Genomic DNA, 24897 nt, shown 5'->3' with positions numbered 1-24897 from the left:
AAGGTGACACCCTAATTTCTTTAGTGAAAAGGGTTTTGCATAGCCCTCCTAGCCTTAAACACAAGAAGAAGGAGAAGGAGAAGAAGGTGGTAGGTACTGTCTCCAGTCTCTATGCCTGGCCCCATCTAAGACTTGATCTACAAGTGGCATGTATCCCATGATCCCAGATTATCTTCTTATTCCAGATTATCTGGCAGTGTAGTCTCATATAATGCAATTCAAAGCAGATAATCTGGCATCAGATCCTGAGTTATTGGGCAGTGCAGATCCAGCCCCCAACTCCATCTCCACCTGTCTCTGTCTCTATCTCTTCCTCTTCTCTATCGCTATCACTTCCTCTTCTCTATCTCACTCTATCTCTTTTTCTTCTTCCCCCTCTCTCTCTTCTCTATCTCTATATCTCTATCTCTTCCTCTTCTCTCTCTCTTCCTCCTCTCTATCTCTGTCTCTATCTCTATCTCTATCTCTTCTTTGTCTCTAGATCTGTCTGTCTCTTCTTCCTCTATCTCTCTTCTCTATCTTTATCTCTGTCTCTGTCTCTGTCTCCCTCTCCTCTTCCTCTCTCTCTCTCTATCTCTGTCTCTATCTCTTCCTCCTCTCTCTCTATCTCTTTCTCTTCTTTATCTCTATCTCTATCAATCTCTTCCTCTTCTCTATCTCTGTCTCTCTCTCTTCCTCTTCTCTCTCTTCCTCTTCTCTATCTCTGTTTCTTCCTCTTCTCTGTCCTATCACTATCTTTATCTCTATCTCTAGTTCTTCTCTCTCTATTACTTCCTCTTCTTTACCTCTACCCCTATCTATCTCTTTTTCTTTTCTACCTCTACCTCTACCTCTGCCTCTGCCTCTACCTCTATATCTCTTCCTCTTCTCTATCTTTATCTTTATCATCTCGATCTATCATCTGTCTATCTATTTAGCTAGCTAGCTTTGCTTCTCTGTTGTGCTTTTTGAGGCAGAGGGTGGACTTCTGGAGAGACAGACCAGCCACTTTAATTGCCTGCAACAGCCTCTTTTCTTCACCATTTACTCTTGCAAATTATTTTTCTTCTTCCCCATCTCCATCATTTCAATATTAAAAATTAATAGGACAAGCGAAGACTATTTCGGTGCTCCATTAGGTTACCTCTCTCCCAGCTGAAGTCCCCTTCTCCCATGAAACTCCATTGTGGGTGCATCTGCACTGTCAAATTAATGCAGTTTGACACCACTTTAACTTCAACGGCTCAGTGCTATGGACTCTCCATAGCACTGAGCAATAGAACAGCTTTAATTTCTTTGTTTTGTCTTTCTAGGACAAATAGGTTCTGTCATGCGGAGGGAAGCCTTTGCAATAATGCTGCATCTGCTCAGCTTCTTTCTTATAACCGGTGAGTATAGTTTTGAATCGCCAGATCATTGGGTGGGTCTACACTGTGGAACGAATGCAATTTGGCACCACTTTAACTGCTGTGGCTCAATGCTATGGAATCCTGAGATTTGGTAACCCTTTGGCAGAGAAGGCCAAGGACCTTGCAAAACTACAACTCCCAGGATTATATAGCATTGAACCACGATTATTAAAGTGGAGCCAAACTGCATTAATTTGACAATGTAGATGCACCCTAGGACTTGTGATAGGGATCCTGCTTTAAACTCTTCTTTCTTTTCTGACATGGTGTCCTTTTGCCTTGCAGGCTGGACAACGGCCACCTTTTCTAGTCCTGAGCTGGAATTCCCAGTAAGAATTGTATATTTATTGTGTGTGTGTGTGTGTGTGTGTATAATTATGAGAGTCACCCTGTGATTATTATGATTTCAATGGAAGAAAAGGAATAATACATGAACTGCTTTTCTTTCATCTTCTAGGCTGCCATGTTTCCCAATGAAGTCAAGGAAACCTCTGATTTTGACAGGTACAGCCTATTATTATTATTATTATTATTATTATTATTATTATTATTATGGCCCACTTCAGGTGGATCTGGATTCAGTTTAGCGCCACTTGAATGGCCAAGGTTCAGTGCTATGGAATCCTGGGAGTTGTTTTGTAATGTGGCCAAAAAAAGGCCCAAGGCCTTGCAAAACTACAACTCCCAGGGCTTCATAGCATTAAGCCGTCGCAGTCAAAGCTGTGTCAAACTGGAAGAAGAGAGCTCTTACACTGCAGAATGATTGTTTGATGTCTATAGTTCAATGCTATGGGATCATAGGCGTTGTAGTTGAGGCACCAGCACTCTTTGGAAGGCTCGAAAACCTTGCAAAACTACAAATCCCAGGATCCCATAGCAGTTAAAGTGGAGTCAAACTAAAGTCATTCTATATAGTATCAATTCATCTTTCAAGCAGAGTTTTCCAAAGCCGTTCATAGGTGTGTTAGATTAAAAGGGACCCCCAAAGAGCATATAATCCAACCTCCTTCGTCCAAACAGGAAGACACAGTCAAAACCCTCACAACAGATAGTCATCCCACCATCATCCTATGAGAGTTTTAGTCTCCTTCTCTGGAGTTTTGAAGTAAATGCTGGATTGCCATCTGTCAAGAGGGCTTTGATGGTGTCTTCCTTTATGGCAGAAGGGGGTCGGACTGTCTATCTATCTATCTATCTATCTATCTGTTATCTATTTATCATCTACATATCTATCTACATATCTATCTGCCTATCTGTCTATCTATCTATCTATCTATCTATCTATCTATCTACCATCTATCCATCTATCATCTATCTTTCTATCATCTATCTATCTATCTTCTATCTATCTACACTTTCTCTTTCTCTCAATCATATCATCTGTTGACGATGATGTTTGTGAGGAACCCCAAGAAGCAGCTATAGAGTGAACTGTTCAAGAATAAGCTGTAGCACGTAAGAGAAATTTCCAACACTGGTTTAAACAGTAAATGTTATATGAAACTATATAATCGGATTTATTATAGGCAAGGATCCAGTTTAGCTTCCTCCTCTTCATTCTTGCAAAGCCCTTCCCTCTTTTTTCCTTGTTTTCCTAAATTTGGTTGTCTATCTTTGGCTTTTCAGCCTGTCTCCTTCCATCCTCCGTGGCTTTCCTTGTGCAACACTGGCCCAGTTGGATGACATAAGAGTCCAGCAATTTGCCCGGGCTTTGAAGCGGAAGGACGTTCGGCTGAGAAGAGACCAGGTGCCTTTACCTTTCTTTTGGCTCTTAAGCAGAAGCTGGATGGCCATTTGTCGGGAGGGATCGGATTGTGTCTTCCTGCCTAGCAGAATGGGGTTGGAGTGGATAGCCCTTGGGGATCTCATTCAACTCTAAGATTCTATGATTCCATCATTGGAAGGTTTCTGAAAAGAGGTTGATGGCCATTTGTTGGGAGGGATCCGATTGTGTATTCCTTCCTGGCTGAAACAGGTTGGACTGGATGACATGTGGATATCTCTTTGAACTCTGTGATTCTATGGTGATCACAGGCAGATAATCCAATACTACAAATCCCAGGGGAAGCAAAGGGTCCTGGGAGTTGTAGTTCATCTCTGCTTGAACCGCCATGACTCAATGCAATGGGGTCCTGGAAGTTGTCGTTTAGTTCCACTTGAACTGCTTTGACTCAATGCAATGGGGACCTGGGAGTTGTAGTTTGGCCCCATTTGGACTTCCATGACTCATCAATGTAATGGGGTCCTGGGAGTTGTAATTTAGCCCCACTTGAACTGCTTTGACTCAATGCAATGGGGACCTGGGAGTTGTAGTTTGGCCCCATTTGGACTTCCATGACTCATCAATGTAATGGGGTCCTGGGAGTTGTAGTTTGGCCACATTTGAACTGCCATGACTCAATGCAGTGGGGTCCTGGGAATTGTAGTTTGCCCTCATTTGAACTGCCATGACTCAATGCGATGGGATCCTGGAAGTTGTAGTTTGTCCCTGCTTGAACTGCTGTGACCCAATGCAGTGAGGACCTGGGAGTTGTAGTTTGGCCCCGTTTGAACTGCCATGACTCAATACAATGGGGTCCTGGGAATTGTAGTTTGGTCCAGCTTGAACTTCCATGACTTAATGCTATAGAATTCTGGGACTTGTAGTTTTACAAGGTCTTCAGCCTTCTCTGCCAAAGAGGGCTGCTTGCCTCACTGAACTACAACTCCCAGGATTTCCTTCTTTGCTTTTCCAGCTGAGCTGCCTTGCCGAGAGGTTGACGCTTTATGGGATCCTCAAGGATTTCGACGAATTCCCAAAGGACTTGATTCTTTTTGTAAGGTAAATGTGGGCTTTATTTAAGTGGCTCCAAGGAACCGTTCTGCGACCTTATGAACTACAACTTCCAGCTTGTACCAAGGAATCCTTCTTTCTGGTATATGGCTTTTAACGTTGTAATTTATGGCAGTCTCAAAGGAAGCCATTTTTCAATGGGGACAGAGCAATGGTGGGAAAAATGTTTTTCAGACTTTGCAATGGAGACCACAAGTGAACTTAATGCAGGGAGGATGCCTGGGAACCTGTTCATTGTTATTATTATTAGTATTATTTCCTTGTTGTGTGACTTCTGTCATTCCCACTGTTATAATGTCCCTTTTTCTTGGCAGCTGCAAAGAGCTGAAAAAATAAACATAGTACAAAACAACAAAGGCATACAATGAAGCACTTCAGAACGAGAGAAAACACAGGGATTGAAATATATGCCCTGAGTTCAAAAAGTCTACATCGTTCCCATGTATCTTTTTAAAATTTTTGGTGATTCTTGTTCATCAGTGAGATCTATCAGGCACTAATAATAATATAATAACAACAACAACAACAACAGTAATAATAACAACAAATAACAACAATAATAATGGTCCCAGTGGTGATCGGCACACTGGGTGCAGTGCCTAAAGACTTTGGCCTGCACTTAAATACAATCAGTACTGACAAAATTACCATCTGTCAGCTGCAAAAGGCCACCCTACTGGGATCTGCGCGCATTATTCGCAGATACATCACACATTCCTCGACACTTGGGAAGTGTCCGATGTGTGATCCAATACAACAGCCAGCAGAATGATCTTGTTTGCTGTGGATGCATCTTGTTGTGTTTCAAATAACAACAACAACAACAACAATACATTGTATTGGTTATTACCTGGCTCTTCTTGTGACTTGAGGCAGGACACAACATAACTATAATATATATGATATAGCAGCAGCAGCAATAACAACAACAACAATAACAACAACAGGTTAGCTGCCGCTTCTCATGACTCAGGGCACAACATAGTTAAAACAGAATATTATAATAAGAATAGTAGTGTAAGATGTATTGTTGAAGGCTTTCATGGCCAGAATCACTGGTTGTTGTGAGTTTTCTGTGCCATGTTCCAGAAGCATTCTCTCCTGACATTTCACCTGCATCTATGGCAGCAATCCATTTCAACAGGAAAGGAAGAAACCATGAAAATGAACAAAATCTGGCTACCAGTATTTAAAAATTATAAAATCACAACAGTAAATAAAGAACAACACTCAAAACAGGGGAATTCCAGGCAAGAAACAATCAGGGCCAGCTAATCATCTCCCAACAAAAGATTCCTCCATGCAGTAAGAAGCCACACCTTGAAACTTCTATGCCATTAAATGCTAATCAAGGTGGCCAATTGCAGCATTCACACCTACCTCAAACAGACAAGAGTTCTTTCTACCATCCTGGACATTATTCCACAGATATATAAATCCCGTTTTACTAGTTTCCCTCAGGCCTCACAACCTCTGAGGATGCTTGCCATAGATGCAGATGAAACGTCAGGAAAGAATGCTTCTGGAACATGGCCATACAGCCCAGAAAACTCACAACAACTCAATAGTGTAAGAATTCAGGTGAATTCTAATGGCAGTCTTAGGAATGAGAGAACTCCAAGGTTGCCTTGAAAATGCAAAATAAATGCAATTTCACCCCATTTTAAGCACCGTGGAGAATGTATGGAATAACAACAACAACAACAACAAAACAACAACATGTAAGAATTGAAATGCATTCCTTTTTCAACTTTGTCTAATGACAATCTTAGGAATGAGAGACCTCTAATATGTAGAATAAATACATATTGACTCCATTTCAATCACCGTGATTCAATGTATAAATTGTTGTTGTTGTTGAATGCACTTGAATTCTTGCATCATCATCATGATAATCATATAACAATAATGATAATAGATTAGCTGCCTCATCTCATGACTCAGGGCACAACATAGTAGTAGTAGTAGTAGTAGTAATAATAATATGGTAAGAATTCAGGTGTATTCCTTATTTGCTCTTCCTAACTTTGTCTAATCATTTTAAGAATGAGAATTCCAAGGCTGCCTTGAAAATGTAGAATAAATGTAGTTTGATCCTATTTTCATCACTGTGGATCAATGCAAAATAATAATAATAATAATAATAATAATAATAATAATAATAGACAAAGAGTGAATACCACAAAACACAATCCAGAGCAGAAGAGAAACTGGCAAAAGAAGGTACTCCATAGACAGTTTCTGGCAAAAATTGAGAGCCAAATTGACAAAGAAAAAACATGGCTGTGGCTCACAAATGGAACTGTGAAAAAGGAGATGGAGGGCCTGATTCTGGCAGCCCAAGAACAAGTCATTCGAACCAATGCCATCAAAGCCACAACTGAAAAGTCAACGACAGTTCCCAAATTTAGACTCTGCAAGGAAGCAGATGAAACAATAGATCACAAAAGCATTCCTTGTTTGTTCTTCCCAACAACTCCAAGGCTGCCTTGAAAATACAGAATAAATGCATTTCGATCCTATTTTCATCACTGCGGATCAATGCATAGAATAAACAACAACAACAACAATGTAGAAATTCAAGAGCATTCCTTGTTTGTTCTTCTTAACTTTGCCTGATGACAGTCTCAGGAATGAGATGGCTCTAAGTCTGGTTCCGAAATGCAGAATAAATGCAGTTTGACCCCTGTTTTACTGCAATGGCTCAATGCTAGAAAATTATGGGGGTTGTAGTTTGGCAAGGCCTTCTCTTTGGCCTCTTGCAGAACTACAACTCCCACTTGCAGTTTTTCTCTTGTCCTTATCCAAAATGCTCAGGACCAGAAGCATTTTGAGATTTATTTTGGACAATCCTTTCATCTTCCAGCAAAAGGAGGAGCAGCCAGTTGGAGGCTGGGAGGTTGGAGAATAATTTTTTTTCCTGCTTTTAGTCCTTTAGATTACACTGGAAGCTGTGAAGAGCACATCAGCCGCATTGGGAAAGCCAACCTGGAATTGCTGGAGAAAGGTTCTCCGGAAAGAACACGGCTGCTTTCTGAGGGTTTGTCTTGCCTGGTGAGTAAAGACAGATTCCGTTGCTCCTGAAATTTGCAGTGAAATGTGGTGAAAACCAATTGGTTATTCCATTGACTTGCTACATTCAGATGCTCGCATCCATTGACAAGCACAATCTTTTCTTCCATATAATGCAATCTGTTTTTGAAAAATATTCCTTTAGAAGATCAGCGGTGTCCAAGTAACCAAGGAAGAGGCTGAAGTTTTGGGAGGCCTTGTTTGTGACCTCGGTGCGGATTATATTGTGGCCTCTGGCATAAATTTGCTAAAAGAGTTGAATCGATGCCCCTCCTTTACTCTGGATCAAATCAAAGCCATCCGAGACGTCCTTCAAAAAGGAGACGCCCCATTGGGGTAAGTGTTTCCCTCCTGGTTTTGGAGTTTGAAATGCATCCCGAGATTTCCTAGTTCTGTGGGCTTTCTTATTCTTATTATTGATAGATTTGATTTAACCATGGGTTCCCTCTTTTCCTCTCAGGCCTCCTTCCGAGTGGTCCCCTTCCACCTTAAATGAGCTGACGGGCTTGATCCGTACATTTAATCCCAGCATCCTGCAAATGATCCCAAAGGTAAGTTATCTACCTATATTTACTATAATATTTATATACATCAGTGGTTCCCAACCTTGTTTTGGCCAGGGACCACTTGACCAAGGACCACTCTCCAACATTAACACCGAAAGGGTCACGAAATAGTTTTTGGTCAACTTTAGATTCGGTTTGGTTATTTGTGGTGTTGATTCAGAAAATTGTATTGGATAGACCACATCAGCTCTAGTTTCTGATACAGAACACCTGTCATCCAGTAGGCGCCATCTGCTCACCCACAGAAAACCATATTTAATAAGCATTAACACTGTAAGCAAAGGATCACCAGCAAAGCATTAACACTGTAAGCATAGGACTCCAGCAAAGGATCACCGCCTTGTTGTGGCGCTGGAGCTTGAGCACCTCAATGATGTCATGAGCGAAACCGTGAAGGGCCACCCAAGACGGGACGGTCGTGGCAGAGAGGTCAGACCAAGCGTGATCCCTGGGGAAGGCAATGGCAAACCACTCCAGTATCCTTGCCAAGAAAACTAAATGGACCAGTACAACCAGAGATATGTCGGTATGCCATTGGAAGATGGGACTCCCAGGTCGGAAGATGGCCAAAATGCTACTGGGGAGGAGCAGAGGATAAGTTCAACTAGCCCCAGATGTGATGACGCAGCCAGCTCAAAGCCGAAAGGAAGGCTAGCGGCCGACGGTACTGGAGGTGAACGACGAATCCGATGCTCTAAAGATCAACACACCATAGGAACCTGGAATGTAAGATCTATGAGCCAGGGCAAACTGGATGTTGTTATTGGTGAGATGTCAAGACTAAAGATAGACATTCTGGGGGTCAGCGAACTGAAATGGACTGGAATGGGCCACTTCACATCAGATGACCACCAGATCTACTACTGCGGACAAGAGGAACATCGAAGAAATGGAGTAGCCTTCATAATTAATAAGAAATTCGCTAAAGCAGTGCTTGGATACAACCCAAAAAATGACAGAATGATCTCAATTCGAGTGCAAGGAAAGCCTTTCAACATCACAGTGATCCAAATATACACCCCAACCACAGCTGCTGAAGAAGCAGAAGTAGATCTGTTCTATGAGGATCTGCAGGACCTACTGGATAATACACCAAAAAGAGACATTATTTTCATTACAGGAGACTGGAATGCCAAGGTGGGAAGTCAAATGACAACTGGGATCACAGGCAAGCATGGTCTGGGAGAACAAAATGAAGCGGGACGCAGGCTGATAGAATTTTGCCAGGAAAACTCGCTGTGTATAACAAACACTCTCTTCCAACAACCTAAAAGACGGCTTTATACATGGACATCACCAGATGGTCAGCACCGAAATCAGATTGACTACATCCTTTGCAGCCAAAGGTGGCGGACATCCATCCAGTCGGTGAAAACAAGACCTGGGGCTGACTGTAGCTCAACTCACGAACTTCTTATTGCTCAGTTTAGAATAAAGCTAAAGAGATCAGGGAAAATACACAGACCAGTTAGATATGATCTCACTAAAATTCCTAGCGAATATACAGTGGAAGTGAAGAACAGATTTGAAGGACTAAATTTAGTAAACAGAGTTCCAGAAGAACTATGGACAGAAGTCCGCGACATTGTTCAGGAGGCGGCAACAAAGTACGTCCCAAAGAAAAAGAAAACCAAGAAGGCAAAACGGTTGTCTGCTGAGACACTGGAAGTAGCCCAAGAAAGGAGGAAAGCAAAAGGAAACAGGGATAAGGGGAGATATGCCCAGTTAAATGCGCAATTCCAGAGGTTAGCCAGAAGAGATAAGGAACTATTTTTAAATAAGCAATGCATGGAAGTGGAAGAAGACAACAGAATAGGAAGGACAAGAGACCTCTTCCAGAAAATTAGAAACATTGGAGGTAAATTTCAGGCAAAAATTGGTATGATAAGAAACAAAGATGGCAGGGACCTAACAGAAGCTGAAGAGATCAAGAGAAGGTGGCGAGACTATACAGAAGATCTGTATAGGAAGGATAATAATATCGAGGAGAGTTTTGACGGTGTGGTGAATGAATTAGAACCAGACATCCTGAGGAGTGAGGTGGAATGGGCCTGTTGTAATCCAGAGCAGAGAACGAGGCCTAAGATAACTATCCACCACACTTGTCTGTGAAAAACAATCCTTTTTTATTGAAGAAAAATAGTTACAAAATAAAGGAAAAATGCAAGTCAAAAGCCACAGCAAAATCAGCAAACATGAATTTAAATGGACAAGGCAAAACCACAAGCCTCTCTGAGAAATACTTGAAGCTGTTAGCAATCTACTAACCGTACTTGATATCCTAGAAATCTTTCCATACTATGGCCAGGGAACCGGGAGAACTGCCAAGGTCTTCATCAATTCTGAAACGATGCCTGAACTGAGGGAATCAGCCTGGCGTATTGCAATTAAAACTCAAGAATCGGTTCTGTGAACCGGCCCACTGTTTTGAGGCCAATGTTTTTAATTCTTGAATTCGGGAGGAACGACGCAAACTGAGTGTTTTATTTCTGTCTTCCCAGATTTGACTCCTTCTGTTGTCATTACAGTTAACAGGTGCAGAAGGGAGGGAAAGTTCAAGGTCTCCCTCTGCAACATTCTCATTAACACTGGTACTTTCATTTTCCAAATCTACAGAAGTTCCTTCCTCACTAATTTCAGGAACATTGGCATTTTCCAAACCTACAGCAGATTCTTCCTCACTAATTTCAGGAGCATTGACATCAGAAGGTACATTTCCACTAGCATCAGTAAATATACTTTCATTAGCATCAGGAGGAACAAACAGAGAATCAGGTTCAAGTTCAAACTCAGGCTGAACCCCAACAGGGCCTTAAGAAGCATTGCTAACAACAAGGCAGCAGGAGACGACAGGATCCCAGCTGAACTGTTTAAAATCTCAAAAGATGATGCTGTCAAGGTGATGCATGCCATATGCCAGCAAATATGGAAAACACAAGAATGGCCATCAGACTGGAAATAATCAACTTATATCCCCATACCAAAAAAGGGAAATGCAAAAGACTGCTCAAACTTCCGTACAGTGGCCCTTATTTCTCATGCCAGTAAGGTAATGCTCAAGATCCTGCAAGGAAGACTCCAGCACCACATGGAGCGAGAGTTGCCAGATGTTCAAGCTGGGTTTAGAAAAGGCAGAGGAACAAGAGACCAGATTGCAAATATCCGCTGGATAATGGAGAAAGGCAGGGAGTTTCAGAAAAACATCTATTTTTGCTTCATTGACTACTCTAAAGCCTTTGACTGTGTGGATCATAATAAATTGTGGCAAGTTCTTGGTGGGATGGGCATCCCAAGCCACCTTGTCTCTCTCCTGAGGAATCTGTACAAGGACCAAGTAGCAACAGTCAGAACTGACCACGGAACAACAGACTGGTTCAAGATTGGGAAAGGCGTACGGCAAGGCTGCATCCTCTCACCCAACCTTTTTAACATGTATGCAGAACACATCATGCGATGTGCGGGGCTTGAGGAATGCAAGGCTGGGGTGAAAATTGCTGGAAGAAACATTAACAACCTCAGATATGCAGATGACACCACTCTGATGGCCGAAAGCGAGGAGGAGCTGAGGAGCCTTCTAATCAAGGTGAAAGAAGAAAGCGCAAAAGCCGGGTTGCAGCTAAACATCAAAAAAACCAAGATTGTGGCAACAAGAATGATTGACAACTGGGAAATAGAGGGAGAAAACGTGGAGGCCGTGACAGACTTTGTATTTTTAGGCGCAAAGATTACTGCAGATGCAGACTGTGGCCAGGAAATGAGAAGACGCTTACTTCTTGGGAGGAGATCAATGTCCAGTCTCGATAAAATAGTAAAGAGTAGAGACATCAGACTGGCAACAAAGATCCACCTAGTCAAAGCCATGGTATTCCCTGTAGTAACCTACAGATGTGAGAGCTGGACCTTAGGGAAGGCCGAGCGAAGGAAGATAGATGCTTTTGAACTGTGGTGTTGGAGGAAAGTTCTGAGAGTGCCTTGGACTGCGAGAAGATCCAACCAGTCCATCCTCCAGGAAATAAAGCCTGACTGCTCATTGGAGGGAAGGATACTAGAGACAAAGTTGAAGTACTTTGGCCACATCATGAGGAGACAGGAAAGCCTAGAGAAGACAATTATGCTGGGGAAAGTGGAAGGAAAAAGGAAGAGGGCAAGATGGATAGATGGCATCCTTGAAGTGACTGGACTGACCTTGAAGTAGCTGGGGGTGGTGATGGCCGACAGGGAGCTCTGGCGTGGGCTGGTCCATGAGGTCACGAAGAGTCGGAGACGAATGAACAACAACAACACTGTAAGAGAGTTTTGTGAGACCAGTCGCACTCGTTTTAATAGTGTAGTAGTGAGGCCACAGACCATATTTTAGTTCTTGCAGACCACTGGTAGTTCACAGACCATAGGTTGAAAAGCACTAATATACACTGAACTGTCAGAAAGAAAAGATGTCTCTGTCTCAGCAGTCCATGAGGACAATTTGGGAGCATTTTTGCAAAGGAGCAGAGAAAGGGGAAGACAAAGAAGAAGAGGATGGTGAAAAAGAGAAAGAGGAGGCAGCAGAAGAGGAAGAGGAAGAAGAGGAAGGGGAAGAAGAGGAAGAAGAATAGGAGGAGAAAAAGAGGAGGGGGAGAAAGAAGATGAAGAAGAGGAAGAGAAGGAGGAGAAAAGTATAGAGGAAGAGGAGGAGGAGAAAGAGGAAGAAGATAAAGAAGATGGAAAGGAAGAAGAAGAGAAGGAGGAAGAAGATGAAAAGGAAGAAAAGAAGGAAGATGAAGAAGAAGCGGTGAAGGAGGAAGAGGAAGAAGAGGAAAAGGAAAAGGAAGAGAGGAAGAGAAAGAGGAAAAGGAAGAACACTAGGAGGAGAAAGAAGATGAAGAAGATGAGAGGAAGAAGTGGAAGAAGGCGGCAGGACTCCGGTCTCTTTTTAGTCCGAATGATGGAGAATTTATTTTTGCTATTTGGCATTTGTACCTAAGGCCCCTTCTACATTGCCATATAATCCAGATTATCAAAGAAGATAATCTGGATTTTATATGGCAGTATAGATGGGGTCCAAAACTACAGTTTTCAGCCATCCAAATCATTGAGCCATGGCAGTCAAAGTGGTGTCAAACTGCATTAACCGTACAGGGAAGATGCACCCCTAGACTAAAGAAAGTCTTGGGTACATTGAGTTCAGTCTGTTGAGAATTGCAGAGAGTTTATTCATCCTTAAACCTTTCATTATATGGATTTTTTCTGCCTTTTGTAGGACGTTTTAATCCCATGGCTGAAACAGTATGCAGAGCGTTTTCACATGCCACGAAAACAGCTTCAGTCTTTGGTCCAGGTGTTTTGGTCCAAGCTCCAATCATCCAGGCAGAAACGTGACACAGGTGCGTTAACAATACAATAAAGTGGTTTGAACAGTGATGCCGTTATTCAAAAGTCCTCCCAATAACCAGATCTCAGGGAAAGGATTTCTAGACTATCCCAAATCCCTTCCAATAATCAGATCTCAGTGGAAAGAATTTGATGCTATCCCCAAAGCTCCTCCAATAATTATATCTGAGTGGAAGAAATTCTATATTATCCAAAATCCCTCCCAATAATATCCCAGTGGAAGAAGTTCTAGACTATCCAAAATGCATTCCAATTAGATCTCAATAGAAATTCAGGACTATTCAAAAATCCCTTTCAATAATTAAATCTAGACTATGCAAAATCATTTCCTATAATCAGATCTCAGTGGAAAAAGTGGAAGGAGTTCCAATCTATCCAAAAAGCCGTTCCAATAATCATTATTTCCGTGGAAGGAGTTATAAACTATACACAAATCCTTTCCAATAATCATATCTCATTGAAAGGAGTACTAGACAATCCCCAAAGCCCCTCCAATAATTATATCTCGGTGGAAAAAGTTTTAGACAATCCCAAAACCCCTTACAATAACCAGCTCTCAATGGAAGGAGTTCTAGACTATCTGAATGCCTTCCAATAATTGGATCTAGACTATCCATATCCCTTCCAATAATTGGATATCAATAGAAGAAGTTAAAGACTATCCCAAACTCCCCTTAATAATTATATATCAGTGGAAGGGGTTCTAGGCTATCCAAGAAAGCTCAATAATTAGATCTCAATGAAAAGGGGTTCTAGACTACCCCAAAGGCCCTTCTAATAATTAAATTTCAGTGGGAGGAGTTCTAGACTATCTGAAAGGCCCTTCCAATGGTTATATTTTAGTGGAAAGAGTTATAGGCTATCCAACAGGCACTTCCAATAATTATATATCAGTTGAAAGGGTTCTAGACTATCCAAAAAAGCCCTTCTAAAATTATATCTCAGTGGAAGTGTTTCTAGACTATCCAAAACACCCCTCCAATAATTATATCTCAGTGGAAGGAGTTCTAGACACAATCCAAAAGGCCCTTCCAATAATTATAAATCAATGGAAGGAGTTCTAGACTATCCCAAACACATCTCCAATCACTATATCTTAGTGGAAGGAGTCCCATACTATCCAAAAGGCCCTTCCAATAATCATATCTCAATGGAAGGATTTCTAGGCTACTAGTTTGCATAGACAGGCCTGCAGGGACCAAACAGATGGGTTTTGGAGTTCTCCTTAGCATTGGGACCAAGCATGAACAGATACACAATGACATGTAAAGGTTAATGTGTATCTGTGACCATCTTTTGGACCTGACAGTGCTTCAATCGGATCCAAGGCCAAGGTTGCTCCCTGTCTTATTTGTTCCTAATAGTGGGTTGGATTTGAAAGGTCTCAAGTTGGTTTTTCTTTCAGGAGAATGCTCACCAGACCAAACTATAACTGATGAGATGCTGAAGGACGAGTTACTGCCGATTTGGTATTCGCCAGAGGATTTAAAAGCATGTCTGAAAGGCCAAAGGCTGGTGGAAAGTCTCCCAACAATCTCGTCCTATGCTTTCACTTATGACCAACTGCTGGCATTGAAACAGAATCTGGACCAGGTAATAATTACTTCCTTGGCTCAGAAGGACAGGGTTTCATTGGTGTCGTTCTGTGCTTTTTAGTTGTTTCTAACTTGGTTAAAAACTGGGTGAATAAGATACCAGTGATCATTTTGTGCCATGTTCCTTTAAGATGAATTGTCATGCATGCACAGAATAAATGCAGACGTGTTGAGCTGAGAATGGCAAATGTGTGCATAGCAGTGGTCGGCTGCACTCTGGAGTGGTATATGAAACAATGGCAACACAACGTTGATGTTAGTGTAACACCACAAGCAGATATTTACACAACAGGAGGGTAAATATCTGTGGTGTCGTAGAGTTGGAAAGGACCCCCAAAGGGCACCCAGTCCAACCTCTTTCTGCCATAAAGGAAGACATAACGTTCATCTAGTCCAACCTCCTGCCATGCAGGAAAAGCACAATCAAAGCACCCCTGACAGATGGCCATCCAGCCATAACAAATGCTTGCTTGCTTTTGTGGTTTCTTTCTGCAGGAGTTTCCAAATGGATATCCCTCCAGCCTTCTCCCCAACATGGGATTCTTGATGCCTGTCACAAATGAAGAAGATATTAAAAAATGGAACTACACTTCACCCGAAACACTCAATTCTTTGTTGAGCGTCTTGCCTGAAGATGACATGGTAATTTAGAACTGGTTTGTTTGGTTTTTTCCCCCCCTCCCCAATCTGGCTATCTCCTTGGGTGCATCTATACTGTGGAATTAATGCAGTTTGAGGCCACTTTGCACACTATGACTCAATGCTAATTGTAGCTGTAATTTGGCAAGATAGCAAGCACGCTTGGGTAGGGAAGGTTTGTAAAAACTACAACTGCCAATGCTGCCATAGCATTGAGCCATTGCAGTTCAAGTGGAGTCAAACTACATTAATTCTATAGTGTAGTCATTCTTTGTTTTATAGGATGTCTATATCGTCGTGACAATATAAAGATCTCTACAGTAGTAACCAGAGAGATAAAGCAGGGAAATAATAATAATAATAATAATAATAATAATAATATGGAGAATTTGCTCCTGGTTTTAGTGAGAACTTTAAGAGAATGGCCCTGTGGGGTCTAGTTGGGAGAGAAGAAGATCTCACATTTAAATATTGATCCGTTTGGGGTTTCAAATGCTTTTCTTTCAGGCCAAGTTGCTCATTGAGCGGTACGTCGATTCCGGAGGTCCAATGAACGGCACGGCTTTGGATGCCATAGGAACAAGATATGCGTGCCTCCTGACTCAGGAACAGCTCAATCAGATAGACGAAAACGCCCTCAAGTGAGTATCAATTAGGTCAAAATGGGCTTGCAAAAAAAGGATTTAGCAAATCTGGGTTCCAAACGCATACTCGCAGTAGGCTTTTGGGACCCCAAATTCAAAGAAACGTTGGCTACCCTTGATTCATACATAACCATTGCGTGAGGAAAGCCATAATCCCAAGAGTTATTTATTGTTACAGAGTTTATTTCATTCCTCATGGTTGCTATGAAGCCAGGAACCAAACTTGCAAATTTTGGGATCTATATGCACTATAGGTGTGCCGTCACACCCAGACACGATATAGTTAAAACTAAGATGTGCTTCTCTCTTTATCTGGGTGAACCGCGGGTGCCTTTCTTAGAAGCTCAAGATTCTCAGCAACTGAGGCCAATCCAGATTTGAACATCAACAGAACATTTATTTTTCAAAGTTCTTGACAGACTTGGCACAGCTTGATGAAGTTACAAACAGAAACAGTCAATTTGGGAAACCATATAGATCTTCTTTCTTTCCTTTTTCCTTCAGTTACCAAGTTAACTTTTCCCCAATGGTAGAAAAATCCTGGGATCTTTTACCCTAACCCTGAGCTGTTATCTTTCGGAAAGAGCAGGTCTTCCCCTATCTAAGCTCAAGATTAGTTTTGGAGATGAAGCAATGGAGCCTCTCTCAATGGCAGAGAAATCCTGAGATATTCCCTGCCCCAGCACTGAGCTACTGTCCTTTGGAAAGAGCAGGTCTTTCTCTATCTGAGCTCAGCACCAGTTTCAAAGGCGAGAGGGTAACCTTAACCGTACTCACAATGGCTTGTCCAAGCTGCCTAGCTTGGCCACCAGCACATCTGAGGCTTTTTCTATACTAAAGAAGGCAGGAGAGCTTTTCCAAAATGGAGATCTCATCCCCAGGAAAAAGGGCGGTCTCTAGACCAAAAGGATACTTTTTAAACCAATAGCTGCAAAAGGCTTGCAGGCTGGCTTCCAGACTCTGTTAATGTTTGATTATTAGGGTGCTGCTAAGACTGTAGCAACCCTGGGGGAAATACAAAGGGATGCTATTTCAAGCAAGTAAGGGTCAATGCAAACCAAGCTCCTGGAAGACGGAACAATAGGGCTATTATGTGTATAGAAATCCTGGGAGTTGAATCTTTGCAAAGTACTTAGACTTTTATGTCAACGTATGCTGGGGCCTCAGCAAACTACAAGTCCCAGGATTCCATTGCATTGTGCCATGACAGCTAAAATGCTGCATTCATTCTGTAATGAGTAGATGCATCATTGATTCAACTACTTCATGGAAAATAAATACAAGTGATTCAATAGATTTAACTCTAGTCATAACCAATAGCTGGGGGAGTTGGACTCTGATCACATTTCTTTTTGCTTGCTGTTTTTAAGTTTTGTATTGTGTTTCCTTTTGGCAGGACGGCTACTCAATTTAACCCTTCCAAATGTTCCCAACCCATTTTGGACAACCTCTATCCGAAAGCCAAGCGAGCCTTTTCCGACCGACACAATGAATTTCCCGCTTATTATACATTCATTCAGCCGTACCTAGGTGAGGCCAAGCTAAAATAAAACAAAACAATAATATAATATAATTATATAATAATATAAAATAATAAAATAGAACAGAATAATAAAATAAATAATATAATAATTATTATATTATTTATAATATAAATAATATAATAAAATATAATGAATAAAATAAAATAATAAAGTAATAGAACAGAATAAAATAGTAGAATAATAAAATAATAAAGCAATAAAACATTAAAATAAATTAATAAATTAATAAATAATAATAATAATAAATGAAATCTAAAGTAAATGGAAAAGCACAGCTGGAATTCAGCTGATGTGTGATACTTTCCAGAAAAGCAATTTGAAATCTAGCCTCCTTGCCTCGCAAAGCATAACAAGGACACTCATTTGGAAATCACTCAGTGTTTAGTCTTTACAGTAAATAAATTACAATAAACACAATATATTTCCAAAGTTTTACTCTCGTTTAGAATAATATTTGGCTGTATCTAGCTAATTTGCTTGTGTTGCAATCTTGTAGCTTAATCAGGATGCGAGCCATTGTATCCCAGTCTTGGGAGAAAGGAGGGATGGAATGAAAAAGAAGAAGAGCCTTTTCATTCATCTCTTTCACTACAGGAGGAGCACCCGCTGAAGACCTCAGGGCACTGAGCAAAAATAATGTCAACATGGACATCGAAACATTCGAGAGACTGAAAAAAGAATCTGTTTTGGTAAGTGAAGGCCACTCTGATGGCAACTGAGGGTGAATGGGAGACAGCGTGGGCAACTAAGGTTCAGTGATGGAGAGAGACAGCAAAATAGGGCCAGTCAGAGCAAGTGAGGGCCATTGAAGTTGAGTGGGGGCCACTGATGGTGAGTGAAGGCCATTGATGGTGAGTAGGGACCATTGAAGTTGAATGAAGGCCACTGATAATGAGTGAAGGCCTATGAAGTTGAGTGAGGGGTATTGATGGTGAGTGAAGGCCACTGATAGTGAGTGGGGGCAACTGAAGTCGAGTGAAGGCTACTGATGATGAGTGAGGGCGTGCAAAGTAGAGTGAGGGGCATTGATAGAGAGTGAAGGCCACCGATAATGAGTGGGGGCCACTGATGGTGATTGAAGGCCACTAATGGTGAGTGGGGGCCATTGAAGTTGAGTGAAGGCCTCTGATAATGAGTGAAGGCCTATGAAGTTGAGTGACGGGTATTGATGATGAGTGAAGGACACTGATAGTGAGTGGAGGCAACTGAAGTAGAGTGAAGGCCACTGATGATGAGTGAGGGCCTGCAAAGTAGAGTGAGGAGCATTGATGAAGAGTGAAGGCCACTGATAATGAGTGGGGGCCACTGATGGTGATTGAAGGCCTGGAAGGTTGAGTGAGGGACACTGAAGTTGAATAAAGGCCACTGATAATGAGTGGGAGCATTGAAGGTGAATGAAGGTCACTTATAGTGAGTGAAGGCCTGTGAAGTTGAGTGAGGACCATTGATGGTGAGTAAAGACCAGTGAGAGCAAATGAGGGCCAGAGATGTTGAGTGAGAGCAATTGCTGGTGAGTGAGGGCTGTTGATGGTGAGTGAAGGCTAGTGAGAGCAACTGAGGGCCACTGATGTTGAGTAAGAGCAATTGCTGTTGGTGAGAACTAGTGAGAGCAAATGAGTGCCATTGATGGTGAGTGAGGTTCCTTGAGGGTGAGTAAGGGCACCTGGGGGGAAATGCTGGCTCCTCCAATGCAATCCTAGGAAATGCCTCCCCCAGACATTGACCCTACAGTCATCCCGGAGGACCTAGAAAATCCCTAGAGTGAGAACACTTAATCCAGCCTGGTCCATGCCAACATGCCAGAGAGGTTTACACCCACAGGGTGGAGACGACCCACATGTTTCACTCTTTCCCAACAGCCTTTAACTGTCAAAGATGTCAGAGCCTTGCTAGGAACCAACCTGAAACAACTCCCAGATCACAAAGACAACCCGACCATCAGGGCCTGGATCCACAATCAGAAGCAGTCTGACCTGGACAGCCTTGCGATTGCACTCTCAGGCGGCCTTCCCAATGGGTACATTAATATTCCCCGTCTCTCTCGGCGCAAGAAGCGGGAGATTTAAAACCCAAGGCAGAAGAGACCAGAAGGCAAAGAAAACTCCAGAACAAAGGTCCAACACCCTGTAAGGATGGCCCCAATTAATCTTCTCTTGTCCCCATTTCTCTCCTCCTTTCTTTCATTGCTGCAAATCAGTTAAAAGTGCAAAAAATAGTTTAACTTTGCAAGAGGGAAAGATCAGAGGGCAGAATTTCTCCCTTCCCAGTTGGCTCAGGCAAAAGCAAAACACTGCAGGCCTCTCCTTGCTTGCTTCCTTCCTTTTCCTATCTTAACGACACTCTGATGTCACTTGGCCACATGGGCCCCACAGTGTGTCTACATTATAGAATTAATGCAGTTTGACTCCACTTTAACCTGCCTAGCTCAATGGAATGCATCCCCATTCAATAATCCACTATTTAAAAAGAACCAGGGGCTGACTGTGCTCCGGAAGGGGATGATAGACCTCATCAACCAGAAATTGGGACGTTTCCCTGCTGCATTGTTATCCAGCAATAAAAGCTTCTGATACAGCCTTAATGTTGTCTCATTTTCTGCACCCAAAGAGCCCTTGGAGATAGTTTTGGCAGAAGACGCAGGCAGTCATATATTTTGTTGTCTGTTTGTTTATTGAATCTATATCTTGCCTATTTGGAGTGAAAATTCAATGCATCAAAACAATACGAATCATAGAATCATAGAGTTGGAAGATACCTTTATGGGCCATCCAGTTCAACCCCAGCAAGGCTTTGATGAATTATGTAACACTATTCTTGTTCCTGGGCCATAAATGTTTTTGTGCCACGAAAGCCAAGTTTCTGAAGTATCACACCTACTTTCAAAGTAAACACTGCACAATTAAACAGGAAAAAACACTTTCGTATCAGGAACAGACCATTTTTCAAATTTTGTTACATAGTGTTATGAAAGTAAAGCAGCACAGAACACATATATCCATAGACCTCTTTGCACATCATTGTACAACAGCACAGTATTTTCTGTTGGTCATGGGGGTTCTGTATGGGAATTTTGGCCCAATTCTATCGTTGGTGGGTTTCAGAATGCTCTTTGATTGTAGGTGAACTATAAATCCTAGCAACTACAACTCCCAAATGTCAAGGTCTATTTCCCCCCAAACTCCACCAGTGTTCACATTTGGGAATATTGAGTATTTGTGCCAAGTTTGGTCCAGATCCATCATTGTTTGAGTCCACAAGTGCTCTCTGGATGTAGATGAACTACAACTTCAAAAGTCAAGGTCAATGCCCACCAAACCCTTCCAATATTTTCTGTTGGTCATGGGAGTTCTGTATGCCAAGTTTGGTTCGATTTCATCATTGGTGGAGTTCAGAATGCTTTTTGATTGTAGGTGTACTATAAATCCCATTAACTACAACTCCCACATGACAAAATCAATCCCCCCTAACCCCACCAGTATTCAAATTTGGGCGTATGGGATATTTGTGCCAAATATGGTCCAGTGAATGAAAATACATCCTATCAGATATTTACATTATTATTCATAACAGTAGAAAAGGTTAGGGAGTAGCAATTAAAATAATTGTATGGTTGGGGGTCACCACAACATGAGGAACTGTGTTAAGGGGCCGCAGCATTAGGAAGGTTGAGAACCACTGTTGTACAATGTTCCTGTTCTCAAAAGGGGAGCGGAGATGTAACTACACCATTGGCATCATTGGCTGAAGTGTGACTCTTGCACAACAGTTCCATGTGCTAAAGGTCCCATTGTGCTATGTATCCCATACCTTAATTAGGACAATGCCTGCTATAGGGGATCATTATAGCCTAATGGGACACTGAGCATCGTGGCCAATGTCCATCGTTGTAGCTCAGTAGGAGGACTAAATATCATGAAACATAACTATATAATCACAGAATGATGCAGTCTCCCTCCTTCACATTCTTCTGAATATTGCTAGATATTGCAGGTGTAAAGGTGAGATAACAGCGCTCCATGCAGTCATGCCGGCCACATGACCTTGGAGGTGTCTATGAACAACGCTGGCTCTTCGGCTTAGAAATGGAGATGAGTCAGAGTCAGACATGACTGGACTTAATGTCAGGGGACTACCTTTACCTTAACCTTTAAAGGTGAGATGTTCAGGCCGCAGGTAACTAACAAAACAAAGGTATGCATCCACTTATCACAAAGCAAACAGAGTTGAGAACATCTTGTCAAAACATGTATAAGCCCTGCCCAGTGTTGTCCATTCTGTCTCTGGGAAATGTTGCGAAGTGCTAATACAGATCCAAGGACACACCTGTTTCAGGTGGTTTGGTAGCTCATCTTCTGGCTCGCGTTCATTGGGAGGGCAGTTCCACTCAGATCTCACCTGCCACCAAAACTGATTGAAGGTATGAAAAGGTAAACAAACGCATTGCCGTGTCAAGGCTAGATGTGCATAGAAGACGTGCGTTAAGAAATTAGAAGCAACCCAGAGTCCAAAGAGACATCAATCCATAGAATCTGCATGGTTTTGATCCTTGCAAAGGCCATCAGAGAAACCTCTTCTGTATTGAGAATCCAATAGCAAGGGACAACGTCAGGAGAACCCAGCTGAGAGATGCATTGGACGCCAAGGCTAAATGGGAAGAGGAAAGGGGAATCAAGTCAAGAACCTACAAGAAGTTCGGACATTGGACGCATTAGTCATGATTAGATATGAACAGTTCCAGCGCTGGGATTGGACCTTTTGGGTTCAAACTTTGGCTGTTTTAACTGCGATTAGATACCATTAAATAGGGATCAAGATGAGAAGCTACAAGAATTTTGAATTGGAGCCTGTTCATGAATCCTGTTTGTACACCAGTTTCAAATTCAAAGATCTTGACCATGATCTGACATACAACTAATGGGTTGTCCCCAAATGTGTTATGGAGACCCTTTAGGATCTAGGGTAAGCATGGGCAAACTTGGGCCCTCCAGGTGTTTTGGACTTCAACTCCCACAATTCCTAACAGCCTACTGGCTTTTAGGAATTATGGGAGTCAGGAAGCCAAAACACCTGGAGGGCCCAAGAGTGTCCATGTCTGATCTAGGAGGAATGGAGCCACTTTCGACCTTGGCCTAAGATGGTCTGTCTGGCTTCAGGAGCAACTGGATCACTCAGCCCCTTCTACACTATCCTTATATCCCAGGATCTGATCCCAGATTATCTGCTTTGAACTGGATTATATGAGTCTGCACTACCATATAATCTAGGATAAGCAGATAATCTGGCATCAGATCCTGGGATATAGGGACAGGGTAGACGGGACCTTAGACACACTCAGAACACAGGACAAGGAGCATTTCGTAAGGAAACATGGATACCTCTTTATGCTTTCAAAAGTATCTACATTGGAGTTATTTATATGAAGGGGATTCTAATATTTGAGAAAAGGGCAGTGAGACAAGACTGAAATGAAAGCACCCATAAACCACAGCTACTTACAATGGGCTGGTTCCACGTTGATGAGGCCGTTGGGCGTTGGGCGCCATGGAGGTCTTGTTCTCAGAGGCACTCTGCTGGTGGCTCTTTGTGTGGTCCTTGCAGCCTTCGCCGTGGTTGGAGAAACCGTGGTGGTGCTCCTTGTCGTGCCGCTTGATGACAGGATGGTAGCATTGGGCACAGGTCCTACAACTACTGGCGGCCTTTGAGAAGAGATCTCCGTTACACTGAACTTGGGAGATGTTACATTGTCAGAGCTAGCAGTAGTTGCATCGACACTCAATGTGTAGTTGAGGTTGTCTGAAGGTGTGGAGGAAATGGTTGTGTTGGTGTCAGTGATGCCTACAAATCCTGGGGGTCTTGGAGAAGAAGGAATGGTCATGTTTCGCATGGCAGATGTTACATTGTCAGCATCAGTGGGGGTTATGTCAGCACCAGATGTGTGATTTAAATAGACTGAAGGTGTGGGCATAACAGTTGCGTTGGTGTCAGTGGTCACATTGGAGTCTCCAACAACGGGAGGAAAACTCGTTCGGTCGATCACGTCAGTAATGTTGGCAAAGCCTGTGTTTTCAACTGTTGTAGGGAACGGGACAGGGATTCCTACCATGGTGTCATTTGAGCTCATTGTGGCATTCGCCTCAACCGTGAAGGATGGAAGGGCTGTGCCATTGGCCACGGAGGTGTTGAAACCTGTTCCGCTTTCTTCCAGTGTTGTCACTTCAATATCTATGCCCGTAACAGGGCTTGGCGTTTCTCCAATGGTGTCACTCAAAGCCTCAGTGGCACTGAAGGACGTTGCTGGGATTTCAGTTGGAAACTCATCAGTGGCATTCATTGTAATGGCAAGATCAGTGGTGCTGTTGGTATCTGCTTCTGGCTGCTCCGTCACAGTTGCGTCTGTAACATCACCTAAATCAGTGACGGTCTCATTGGACATAAGTGGGACATCTGAGGAAGTCACTGAGATATCAGTTGGTAAATCAACCTTAGGGACAGCATCGATGGCAGGAACTGTAGGAGCAACAGAGGGAGATGCTGCTGCAGTGGTGATCTCAAAGAGAGGAGTACCATCAGTAGGGACCACTGGTATCAACTCTGTTGCATTATTGGTGAAGGTATCAGAAACAGTGCCATCAAACGGTGATGCAGCAGAGGCGTCAACTCTGTCGCTGCCAGATCTTGTAGGTGATGGAGAGGGCATCCCTCCAGTCAGACCAATCCTGAGAGTGTCCAGGTCAGACTGATACTGCCTCCGGATCCAACCAGCCACCGAAGGATTGCTCTCGGCTCCTTTCAGATCCGGCAAATTCACCCCAAGCAAACCTTGCACATCCTGGACACTCAGTGCCTGCAACACATTTGGAACACTTTTGGCTTAGTCAGGATCCCTGGATGTGAATCAAGATTTCTCCCTGCTCCCAAAAGACAACATTTGGCAACACCCAAGTCTTAACTCAGTCCAGAAACCAATTTAGAAACATTATCTTTGATGTGCTGTATAGGAGGCATGTGCAAACTTTGGCCCTTTGGGTGTTTTGGACTTCAACTCTCACAATTCCTAACAGCCAGTAGACTGTTAGGAATTGTGGGAGTTGAAGTCCAAAACACCCGGAGGGCCAAAGTTTGCACATGCCTGCTGCATAGGTACCCACTACTTTTTGGCAACTTGTTTTCGAAATTTGCTGCTTCAGTATAGCCATTTGCTGCACTTTCAACCCTCGGTCCACACTTTCTTTGGGCCTCACCTACG

At 42.6% G+C, this 24897-nt stretch overlaps 2 protein-coding genes across 3 annotated transcripts in view; one reads left to right on the top strand and one right to left on the bottom strand.

The window, feature by feature from the left end:
• Positions 1–20222, top strand: MSLN (mesothelin). Of its 2 annotated transcripts, none has more exons than XM_060786527.2 (16): positions 1–89; positions 1293–1367; positions 1674–1717; positions 1846–1892; positions 3015–3135; positions 4124–4209; positions 7152–7275; positions 7439–7629; positions 7754–7844; positions 13099–13222; positions 14635–14822; positions 15320–15466; positions 15971–16104; positions 17504–17637; positions 18246–18340; positions 19511–20222. In XM_060786527.2, exons 2-16 carry the CDS (start codon positions 1310–1312, stop codon positions 19715–19717), a joined length of 1791 nt encoding a protein of 596 aa, XP_060642510.2. In that variant the 5' UTR covers positions 1–89; positions 1293–1309; the 3' UTR covers positions 19718–20222. The 2 variants fall into 2 exon arrangements, with proteins under 2 accessions (XP_060642510.2, XP_067329777.1); XM_067473676.1 differs by having other exon boundaries at positions 71–93.
• Positions 20223–20319: 97 nt separating this feature from the next.
• The window catches only part of LOC132781548 (uncharacterized), a 30295-nt gene continuing 25717 nt past the window's right edge, over positions 20320–24897 (bottom strand). Inside the window, exons 30-31 of the mRNA XM_067473475.1 lie at positions 23148–24495; positions 20320–22295 (exon numbers count right to left, since the gene is read on the bottom strand). Of these exons, the coding sequence (XP_067329576.1) occupies positions 22210–22295; positions 23148–24495 (1434 nt within the window). The 3' untranslated portion in view covers positions 20320–22209. The remainder of the gene's footprint in view (positions 22296–23147; positions 24496–24897) is intronic.

This window comes from Anolis sagrei, chromosome X (genome assembly GCF_037176765.1).
Source record: "Anolis sagrei isolate rAnoSag1 chromosome X, rAnoSag1.mat, whole genome shotgun sequence".
NCBI lineage: Eukaryota > Metazoa > Chordata > Lepidosauria > Squamata > Dactyloidae > Anolis > Anolis sagrei.
Note: the sequence above shows the minus strand (reverse complement) of the source record. Positions and strands in the feature narration are given on the sequence as shown.

Bases quoted from the DNA above. Each gene is read 5' to 3' on its own strand.
- MSLN (XM_060786527.2), top strand. From the start codon at position 1,310: ATGCGGAGGGAAGCCTTTGCAATAATGCTGCATCTGCTCAGCTTCTTT. The intron at 4,210-7,151 runs GTAAATGTGGGC...TCCTGCTTTTAG, and splicing joins GACTTGATTCTTTTTGTAAG to TCCTTTAGATTACACTGGAA. The intron at 17,638-18,245 runs GTGAGGCCAAGC...CTTTCACTACAG, and splicing joins ATTCATTCAGCCGTACCTAG to GAGGAGCACCCGCTGAAGAC.